General features: G+C 54.6%; 1 protein-coding gene across 7 annotated transcripts in view; it reads left to right on the plus strand.

Moving 5' to 3' along the window:
- Positions 1-9,083, plus strand: part of Lig1 (DNA ligase 1) — a 33,714-nt gene extending 24,631 nt beyond the window's left edge. For all 7 annotated transcript variants that reach the window (XM_046466305.2, XM_046466303.1, XM_058586087.1 and 4 more), the window contains exons 20-28: positions 1,195-1,305; positions 1,797-1,868; positions 3,629-3,773; positions 3,871-3,953; positions 5,044-5,196; positions 6,946-6,999; positions 7,624-7,767; positions 8,632-8,724; positions 8,862-9,083. In XM_046466305.2, coding sequence (XP_046322261.1) covers positions 1,195-1,305; positions 1,797-1,868; positions 3,629-3,773; positions 3,871-3,953; positions 5,044-5,196; positions 6,946-6,999; positions 7,624-7,767; positions 8,632-8,724; positions 8,862-8,945 — 939 coding nt within the window. In that variant the 3' untranslated portion in view covers positions 8,946-9,083. The remainder of the gene's footprint in view (positions 1-1,194; positions 1,306-1,796; positions 1,869-3,628; positions 3,774-3,870; positions 3,954-5,043; positions 5,197-6,945; positions 7,000-7,623; positions 7,768-8,631; positions 8,725-8,861) is intronic.
- Positions 9,084-10,832: the final 1,749 nt, after the last annotated feature.

Genomic DNA, 10,832 nt, shown 5'->3' on the forward strand with positions numbered 1-10,832 from the left:
AGAGGAAGTTGTTTCTTCAGTGAGCAGAAAGCACAGTTGGGGATGCTCCCTGTTACAGGCAGTGAAGGCAGTAGCACCTCCACGTACCCAGTGGAGTCTCAGTGCTGAGCACCGGGCGATGTTTCCTGGCGCATGTCAACACGCACACACCCATGTGACCAGCATCGCAGTCAGTGTAGAAAACATGGCCGCATCTCATCAGCCAAAGAGTTTCCTCGAGGCTTGGTGTCTGGGCCTGCCCCTCTGCCAGAGGCAGCCCCCGTGGTGCTTCTGTCTCCCAGGCTGGCTTTGCCTCTGGAGCTTCCCAACAATGGCATTGTGCAGTCCATGGCCTCTTGCTCACTGAGCAGGTGTTACTGGGGGCCTGCTCTGCACCAGGCCTTTGCTGAGCCCAGGTGTAGCATGGATGGCCCTGGCCCAAGCTTCTGTCCTCACAGGCAGGCGGGCAGACCTTTGTCAGGGTCTATGCTCTGGCTCTGTGATTCCATAGGGAGATCAAAGCTCTGAAGAAAAGATCCAGCATGCTGTTAGCTGATGTAAGAAACAGACTGGTCACACAGTCCCAGTGTGCAGGTGAAAGGCACCCCCTGGAGTTGTTACCAAGGGAGAAGAAGGCTTCCCAGGAATGCCACGGGCAGGACAGGAGAAGGGTGGGGGCAGGCATCCCAGAAGGACCAGCCCGTGCAGAGAGCATGGTGGGACAGGCACAGCCCATTTGAGAACTGGAGAGGCTGATGTTCTGGCCCATGGGCCAGGTGTGCTGGGGAGAACCAGGGATGACGGAGGAGAGTCCCCACAGCAGGTTTGAATGATGATCCGATTCAGGGTTTGCCACAATCCCTTGTCTGCTGCAAGGAGAGTAGATTGATGGGGTGCACGAGGGGACCCCCCAGGACAGGGCAGAGAAGTAGGAAGAGGTGGCTTAGATTTCAGGGGAAGTCACAGATTCCTAGGGATTGAGTGATAGAGAGGAAATGGGAGATGACAGGCTCCTGGGCATCCAGTTGTGGGACTCCATAGTCTTAGAGAAGTTAGTTCTGCTCAGTGGGAAGTCAGAAGGGGCCAGTGTTCACGTCTCGGGTTGGCAGCAGTCGGTGGAGTGCTTTGGAAGGAAAGGCCATTTGTTTCCCTGTGTCTGTTTCTTGAACTCATCTCCTGTGTCTCACAAGTTCTGAATCTTCCTTCACTCCTCAGATTAAACTCCCATCAGTCACGTCCTTCATCCTGGACACGGAAGCTGTGGCTTGGGACCGAGAAAAGAAGCAAATTCAGCCATTCCAAGTGCTCACCACTCGCAAACGCAAGGTAGCATCAGCCTGCCCCCGCCACCTGCCGTGGCCCCTCCTCACACTGTCACTGTCCTGAGGGGGCTGAATGCAGTCCTGTTAGCCTTTGGTAAAGTGACTGCCATAGTTCCAGCCATCATGTTCTACCCCAGCATCCCAGTTAGGAAGAGGGGAAAGACCCTTTTTCTGTATCTTACTTGTTTTAGAATGAAAGTAGATCTGTCCTGGAAGGTCCCCCAGGCTTTCCCTTTACCACAGAATGGTCAGAATTGTCTGATGTCACCACCATTAGCTGCAGAGGAGACTGGGAGAGCAAACATGAAGGGAAATGAGGCTGCTGGGGTTTGCTAAGAGCCATCTTGACTCAGGACCTGCCTTCTCAGGTGCAGCTGCAGCAGGGGGAAGGGGAGAGTGTAGGTGACTGGTGTGTCCTGGCCATGGCCAGTGGGAAGGGACGCGGCCTGCCTGTCTCACCTCGCCCACTCATCGTCTCTGTTCTGCCCCAACCAGGAGGTAGACCCCTCGGAGATCCAGGTGCAGGTGTGTCTGTACGCCTTTGACCTCATCTACCTCAACGGAGAGGTGAGTTCCACCTGTGGCTGGAGCAGCCAAGGGCTGGGGTGGGGGTAGGCTTGGGGCTGGCAGGGTGGCTTCTATTGCTTATTCTGCACTCACTTAGCTGGGAGACCATGCTCAGGCAGTGCTTTGAATATGTGATTCCAGGACCCCTGGGGTCCCCAGCCCCTTTGAGGGGGGGTCTGTGAGGTCCTATGGCTCCCCATTTGTGGGGAGCAGATTTCTCCATGTTTGTCACCCAGACCAACATTGAAGCCATCAGAGTGCCATAGGCAGATATGAAAAGCCAGACAGTAAAGAAGCGGAAAAGTGTCAGGCAACACCCCTCTTCTCACTTTTTTTTTTTTCTTTGTTTCTTTGTTTTTTTTTGTTTCTGTTTTTAAACAGAGGTGTGTTTTACACAATGTACTGTTTGAGATCAGGGAGGTGGGTCAGTGGTACAGCACTTGCCTGACACATGCGAGGCCCTAGACTCAGTCCCCAGCACTGCAGCAACAAGAAAAAAGTGCTATTCTGATGAGCATATTGGATTTATTCTTTAAATGGATTGCTATTATTTTAATTTCCCATTTTTAATTTCTAAAATGGTCGAATCAAGATATATAACCCACATTAAAAAGGAAATAAAACTCTTTGGAGTGAGTTCTCAATACTTTTTTAAAGGTGTAAGGGGTCCCGAGACTGAGAAGTCTGAAGATGATTGCTTTAGGTGTCCATTAAGCCTCTAGGGGCTGAGGCAGGAAGCATTCTCGCCCTGATCTGGGAGGGGAGAGTCATCCTCTGGTGGGAGTGAGGAGAAAGCGCTCTTCTTTCTCTTGCCTTCTCCCTCTGCCTCTCCTGAGATACTCCCACCCACATGATGCTGGGCAAGGAAAAGGCTGACCCCAGTCCTGGGAGAATTTAGAGCCTAGGGAGGACGGGCTGCTAATACCCAGAGAGCAAGTCACCTGAGTTCATTTCAGGGCAGAAGTGAGCAGCATCCACCACTAGACGTGGTCTCATCCAAGCCCGGAGGCTCGCAGCCACGTCTGTCCCATTCACCACCTGTGTTTGTAACTGAGGCTCTGCTGGAACGCAGCCTCACCCTTTCACGCACTTCAGTCTGTGGCTGCCTTTGCCCCACAGCAGCAGGGCTGGATGGCTGTGGCAGACACAGCCAGGAACACAGTTGCCTTTGCATTTTCAGGCTCCACGACTGTGGGTTCCAGCAATCTGGGATTGAAAATATCCGAAAGAACTGCATCTGAATCAATGTGTGCAGAGCTTTTCTTGTAATGATTCCCTAGTCCCCACAGCGTGGCTCGCACTTACATTTATACTGCACTAGGTATTGTAGCTAATGGAGAGACGATTTAAGGTGTGTGTACTCGTGCTACTCCCTGCATTACAAGGGGTCCTAGAACCAGTCCCCAAGGATACCAGGGGACAACTGTATTTACTCTGGTTCTTACTGGAAAGAAGTTGCCAGATCCTGTGTTGATGTAGAAAACATGTTCTTGGGAACAATGTTACTAACCTTATGGCCGTTGGTTTCTTCTTTGCTCTACTGGGCTGGCGTTAACAAGAAGTACATGAAGTCCATTCCAGCTCTAGCCAGGCCATGCTTCTAGCCAGGTGCTCCCAAGGTCACCAACAACTCTAAGCTGGGTCCACCCTCTTGCTGATGCCTCAGCTTACGCTTTACATTCTGAGTTCTGCTGATGACCTGTGCATGTGGTTCCCTTTGGCCTCAAGGTCAGGGCTTATGGTGTCCCTCCCCTCTTTAGTCCCTGGTCCGTGAACCCTTGTCACGACGCCGGCAGCTGCTCCGTGAGCACTTTGTAGAGACAGAGGGCGAGTTTGTTTTTGCCACCTCCCTGGACACCAAGGACGTTGAGCAGATTGCTGAGTTCTTAGAGCAGTCGGTGAAAGGTGAGGAAGCCACTCTTCCCTCCTGCATGGTCCCCAGCCTGCGCCAGCCTTGGTGAGTTGGGGAGTCCCACCAGCCATGCTTCCATGTCTCCCTCAGACTCCTGTGAGGGGTTGATGGTGAAGACCCTGGATGTCGATGCCACCTACGAGATTGCCAAAAGGTCACACAACTGGCTCAAGGTGATTACTGCCCAAGTCTGTCCTACCGGGGCCTGAAGCTGGTCCCTGTTTCACTCAGTGATGTTTCTGTAGCTGCATGCGTGCTCCCAGGTCCCCTCCTGTCCATCCCCGTGTCAGACGTCCCCTAGATCTCCTGGCTGACCAGCCCACCAGGAGTTGGCTGTGATCCTCTGGCCTAAGCCCCCAGAGCTGTGAGGAGGAGGCCAGAAGAGGCTCCACCTTTCCTTGAAGGCTTCCCTATTGGCCAGGATCCTGGGAAGGGAGTCAGCCAGATATGGAGGGAATGAAGTGACCTCAGGGCTAGTGAGGACGGGCCTCCTCTGGGTCATCCAGAAAAGCCCTTCTGGAAGCAGCGTTGGGTGGGGACCTGGGTGGAAGGAAGGGGTTGGCCACATGGATGTTTGGGCAGGAGACCCACAGGTGCAAAGGCCCTGAGGTGGGAGGTGTATGCCGGGAGCAGGGTGGAGTGGAGAGTGGCCCCAGGTCACACAGCCACTCAGGCCATCATAAGATAAAAATTGGATTTTCCTCTGAAGGTTTTGGGAAGCCAGCAGAGGTTTCATACAGGAAGTCACATGTCTGATGACCTTTTTATGGGTCCTCTGGCTGCTCTGTGGCTGTGGCCAGACGTGCTGGGGGTTGAGCAGCAGTGGGAGTGGGCGGTGGGGGCTGGAGGGGAGCAGGTGGGCAGGATGGGAGGGGGCCAAGCAGCAGGGCGGGAGCTGAACTGGCCGGGCCGCTGTGTGTTTCTGTGTGTCCCTGGTCTGTGTACCTCCTGGACTAGGAGCAGCTGTGAGCACACAGACCTTTCCTGTCTTGGGAGGTCTGCACTCTGCTACCCACAGTCCCAGGCACCTGGGGAGAGGACTTGGGGGAGAGGGCGTCAAGTGGCCTCCGTGCCCCCCGTGCCCCCCCATCCCTCCTCCACACATCGGCTTCAAGCCTGGAGGCTCTTCCCATGTCTCCTTGGGGTGGCCACTCCTGGTGTTCTTTCCAGAAGTTCCCAGATACCCAGGCCCTCCTCAGCCCACTGCTGAACCTCCAGCCTTGAGGTGCCTGGGTCCCCCTCACCTCTGGCTCCCTTCCGCAGCTGAAGAAGGACTATCTGGATGGCGTGGGCGACACCCTGGACCTCGTGGTGATCGGCGCCTACCTGGGCCGGGGGAAGCGGGCTGGCCGGTACGGGGGCTTCCTGCTGGCCGCCTATGATGAGGACAGTGAGGAGCTGCAAGCCATATGCAAGGTCCTGGGGAGGGGTGCCCACCTCTGAAGCAGGAGACCAATAGATGAGACTCTGGGGGGACCTGGACCAAGAGGCTCTCACCTCTTGCATATGGGGGATGATTGTTTTCCTCATTCTGTGTTTTTCTAATTCTCTGAGTAACTCTTGCTTCATATAGAAAAATAGACTCATCTAGAAGGCATGCAGAGGGAGTGTAAGGAATGGAGGTCATCCTGCACAGGAGGGGGAGATCGCTACAGGATGAGCAGTCTCTGGAGCAGGCACCTCTGCAGCCTGCTTAGGGACCTGGGGTCCTCCTGTCTCTCCATGGTCCTTCTTGTCATATGCTCTGGCTTCCTTGTCACAGTGTGGCTGCAGGTGTTCCATCATGGGATTCGTGTCCTAAGCCGCAAGAGGAAGGCTGGGGTCCAGGAGGGGCGGCCGCCTTCTCAGTCCCAGCCAGGACTGTCAGAAACTTGTCTGCCCAAGTTTCTTGTCAGAGTCTTACTCCATGGCTCACTCCTGTCCTTAGGAAATGTGGGCTTTTTTTTTTTTTTTTAAGTTTAGAAAGTGTTTTAGAGCTGTGTGCATTGTGACTGGCCTTTCCTGTGCATTTCCTGTTTTCCTGTATCCAGCGACTTTGGGTCTTTAGTCACAGAGACAGAACAGAATATCACCTAGGAAGACTCCCACTGCTGAGCACCAGAAGCAGGGCAGGGCAGGGCGTGTTTCATTTATGTTCTATGATGTTGCGATTCTTCTAAGTAATTTTTCTTTTTCTTTTTGTCTTAAGAATACGGGAGGCTGAGGCAGGAGGATCATGAGTTCAAAGCCAGCCTCAGCAATAGCGAGGCACTAATCAACTCAGTGAGACCCTGTCTCTAAATAAAATGCAAAATAGGTTGGGGATGTGGCTAAGTGGTCGAGTGCCCCTGAGTTCAATCCCCAATACCCCATAAATAATTAACTTTATTTCAAATGCTGTCATGAGTTTAAGTAGCATGGTGACCAGACTTGATACTTGCATAAGAGTCTTCAGGGTCCAGGCCCCATTTCCTGAGCCCATGCCCTATGTTTGATGATCAGACTCTTGCCAGCCTCACCTAGGAATTCATGAGCCCACAGCAGTGAACAGAATGATCTTATGATTCACCACATTTTGGGGCACCAGTCTGTCACCATTTTACATTATTCCTGTAGCAGAGATACTTTAAGTAGCTGCTATTAGGACAAGAGGGGAAGTATAGGAGCAGGAGTCTCCAGTCGAGACTTTCTGTCAGCGGCTTAAAGGTGCCTGTCTTGTCTGCTGGCTGTGACTGTTTTGGTAGTTGAAATTGTGGGCAGTATTAAGATGGAAGATTTCAGCTGGTTTGCAGGCGGGTGGGATGTGTGTGAGCCCAGGGGAGCGACTTCCTGACCTGGTGGAACACCAAGAGGAGGAGAGGAGGGCGTTTCCTCCAAACACAGGGCAGTGAGTGGTTGAGGGGCTGCCTGCTGGATGAGAGGTGGCACCCGCTTGAGGGTCCTGGCCGACCATCCAGGTGCTGGCCAGTGCTGGCCGCAGCTGAAGAAGGACTATCTGGATGGCGTGGGCGACACCCTGGACCTCGTGGTGATCCACCTCTTTGTCCTGATTCTATAGACTGGTTGAACCAGAGTAGGTTGGGGGCTGTCAGTGTGCAAAGGTGTAGTCCTTAGCTGGCAGAACAGGGAGGAGGTGCTGGGCCAGCTGGCCAGCCCAGCTTCTGACCTGCCACGTGCTCCCTGCAGCTTGGAACCGGCTTCAGCGATGAGGAGCTGGAAGAGCAGCATCAGAGCCTGCAGGTGAGCCCCGCTACTGCAGGCCTTGCCCTCCCAGCCCTTGCTCTGTGCAGTGACCGGTCTCCTGCATCTTGGGGTCAGGGATTGGGAAGGAGGGCAGCAGTAGGAAGACTGGCTTTAAAGCTCCACATATCCAAGTTCGAGGTGCGGCTCTGCCAGTTACCAGCTGGTAACACTGGCCAAGAGGTCTCTCCCTGAGCATGACACATGGCTTTCTCATGGCAGTATGGAACCAGGGCAGGGGTTCCTGTAGGGAGGCCTCTGTGAGGTGCTTGGTGGGCCCCTAGGGGAGGGAGTGCTGTGGCTGCAGGTAATTGGGGTCTCTATGATGTGTATTGGTGTCTCTGGATCCTGGTTCCATCTCTTTCCCATTCTTTGGATCTTTCTCACTGTCCTCTACCGAGTCTTCCATTCTTGGGGCCCCTGCCCACCAACCCCCTGGTGTCTGTCCCTCCCTCTGGGTGTCTGCCTCTTTTTTTCTTTACTGTCCTGTCTTGTTTCTCCCTGTCTTCCATTCCCCATTTCTCCTTCATTGTTCTTCCCTCTTGCCCTACTTTCTAACCTCCCTACCTGTTGGCCCTGACTCTGAGCTCTGAGACCCTCCCTCTTCCCTGCTGCTTGCCATAGGCCCTGGTGCTGCCCACCCCACGTCCCTACGTGCGGGCTGATGGTGCTGTGGCCCCCGACCACTGGCTCGATCCCAGCGCTGTGTGGGAAGTGAAGTGTGCGGACCTCTCCCTCTCCCCCATCTACCCCGCTGCCCGGGGCCTGGTGAGTACAGGGGCCTGGGCGAGAGTGGGCCTGGCCACATCTGCTCTCCCACGTGATGGTTAAGAAAGCTTTAGAGTATTGGGGTGTCCAGTAATGAGGTTGGAAATCATTTCTGTAAAAAGAGATTCTCAGGTGGTAGAAAGAGAAGTGACCTTGCTCTGTTAGGGTCGTGGTCCTTTTGGCAACTTGGGTCTTCTGCGTGGACACTCGGTCCAGCCCCAGGCATCTCCTTTCAGGCCCGCAGTTGCTTCCTCGCCCAGGTTCTCACAGTGCTGAGTGTAGATCCCAGGGGCGCTGTTGCTCCCTGGGTTCTGCCCTCAGAACCAGCGGTGGTTGCAGTGTGACCGTCCCTTATCCTTAGTGCAGGGAAGCTCACCTTTAGTGTCGTGCTGCGAGTTTCGTCCCATCCTCAGAACCTAGCGGCATGTTGCTGTTAGAAACTTAAATTTTCTCCCTCATGCTGCTCATTGAGTCAGGGTGTCCTGGTCACACGCGCAAGGAGCTTTCATCTGTCCTGTGCTCACTGTGCAGCCAGCACTGTGCTAGTGACCAGCATGTCCCTCATGTAGTCCTTACAGAAACGTCCACAGGAATATCTCCGTTTTACACACCAGGAGATGGTGCCTCCGAGAGCTGAGGTGACTGGCCAAGGCCACCTGGCTCTGAGGGCAGCAGCTAGGTGGGAGCCTCACATGGGCCTGGCAGCTGGTGCCTCTGAAGCACCAGGCAGGATCCAGACTCTTCCTCAGCTGCTCTGTGCCCCCCTCCCCCCATTGCTGAGCCCCACTGTGTGGATCAGGAAGCAGCAGGACGGGGCAGGAGGAGGACCCTGGCTAGAGTACCTGAGCCTTGCCTCCTCCCCAGGTGGACAGCGAGAAGGGCATCTCCCTTCGCTTCCCTCGGTTTATTCGTGTCCGTGAAGACAAGCAGCCAGAGGAAGCCACCACCAGTGCCCAGGTGAGACCCTTGGAAGATGGGGTTTGCCTAGGGTGGGCGTGTGTGGCCAGACCAGCCTCTTAGGGAGGTGACTGGCTTGGAGTCCTGCACAGGTGGAGCAGCAGGGAGTTGCTGACCCACCCCTGCCCCCTCCTCAGGTGGCCTCTCTGTACCGGAAGCAAAGTCAGATTCAGAATCAACATGACACAGACTCAGACTCCAACCCTGAAGATTTCTACTAAGGCCTGGCCTCTCTGGGGCTGGTGAGGAGCCCAGGGTGGAGCAGGTCTGCTTTCGCACTCTGGTGGGGGGGTGAGGGGGTGTTACACTGGGTCTGGGATTCATTCTGTTATTTCTTTCAATAAATAATTACCAAACTCTTGGTGTGTGACAAGGGCCATGCTGGGCTCTGGGCTCTCACACTGGGCATTGAAGAATACTATGGGGACTGGGAGCCCATGCTGTCCCACAGGACCCTCCACAGAGCTAGTGGAGTTTTTGTGCTCCATGTCATATGGTGACAGCTGACAGTCACCTGTGGCCATTGAGTTCTCCACATGGGGACAGTGCAATCAAGGACTCAAATATTTCATTTTGACTATGACAGTTTATGTTAGCTTGTTGGATCTCCAAGCAATCCAGCTGGTGGTCCCTGTCCTAAGCCCTGTGTGCAGACATCAGTGATTTATCCAGGGCCCTTTCTAATGAGGTCCCATCCTCCTGGGAGACAATAAGTTCAGTGGTCAGTGTGTGGCTTCCAGTTCTGCACCCCCATCTGGGGACTAAGTATCATTTCAGATGCACTACACAGTGTTCCAGGTGCCCCACCAGAGCAAGCAGTGACCACTCCTGTTCTGGCTGTTATGCCCTGGATCCAGGCTTGGAGCCTGGCATATCCTAGCTGCTCAGGAGATCATGGCTGAGTGAGTGAGAGCCGGGCATTGTTGCTAGGCTGCTGGTCACCCCAGTTTCCCCATCCTCCCACCACTGCTGTGTGCTTCAAGCGTAGGGGCCCCTGGCCTGTGTATAGACACTTGGAGCTGGTCATGGTGGCCCTGTGCAGTTCCACAAGGCTTCGGTGACACAGGCCAGCAGTGGGACTTTGGTCAGTGCAGTGGGAATATCTTGGGTCTAGGGGGAGGAATCTTTTGCAAAAGCTTGTTTTCTGAGAACTGCAGCCTGGCACCTTCCGGGGGACTTGCAGCTGTCTTGTGGTCACCAACTGGAAGAGGGTGGAGCAGGGCCCAGATCTGCACACCTGGGGCCTCTCTGTGGCCACCAAGCTGAGGAACAGTGAAATTCCCCATTGTTAGGCAGTTCTCGGGTGGGTCCTGCTTGCTGCAGTTGGAGGTACCCTCAGGGCTGCTGTGATAGTGAGGCAGGGAGAGGAGGGCTTGGGGCCGAGGAGCTCAGCAGGGTCCTTGGCCTGGATTCTCTAGAGAGCCTGTGGTGAAGGCCTGAGCCAGGGCCTTCTGCCTGGCCTCTCAGCTCCTGCACTCTTCTCACTAACGACAGCCCTGCGAGGTGGGTACATCCATATCTCCATTTAATAGGTCGGGACACTGAGGCTTGCGGGGAGTTGCTTTCCCTGTCTCACTATCTGGGAAACAGCCAGGATTTGCCTGGGCTGTTTGCTCCAGGCCCATGGTCTCTGCCATGGGCAGAGTGCACCTGTGAGGATGTGGGACCTTCTGCCATGGCATGATGTGAAGTGGTCAGGTCTGGAGGGGAGAGATCTTGCTCATGTGCTCACTAAAGGCAGGAGCCTAGAGGTGGGGGAGCAGTGGAGACCATCTCCCTCCAGAGTGGGATCCTCTTGGACCCTTAAGGATTGTCACCACTCACCAGGGTAGGGTGCCGATGAGCTGGACTCTGGGTCATGCACATGGCAGGTTTGGAGGCGGCACACCAGGAAGCAACACTCCCTGCTCAGGACCTGCCTTGACCAGAACACAGGGTCCCATCACATGACCACAGGTGTCGGAAATGTTGCTGGGAGCTCCCAGCAAAAAGTAGTTCACACTGAATGGAGTTCCCTGGAGTTTTCGATGTCGGAGTGGCCGTTGGTTTTCTTCCTAAATGGAAATAAAATGAGGCAGAGGTGGCCCTCAGCGTCTGGTGCATTACCT

The sequence above is a fragment of the Marmota monax genome, unplaced genomic scaffold (genome assembly GCF_021218885.2).
Source record: "Marmota monax isolate L192 unplaced genomic scaffold, Marmota_monax_Labrador192_F-V1.1 WCK01_AAM20220418_F8-fsc00160, whole genome shotgun sequence".
In the NCBI taxonomy this organism is placed as follows: Eukaryota; Metazoa; Chordata; class Mammalia; order Rodentia; family Sciuridae; genus Marmota; species Marmota monax.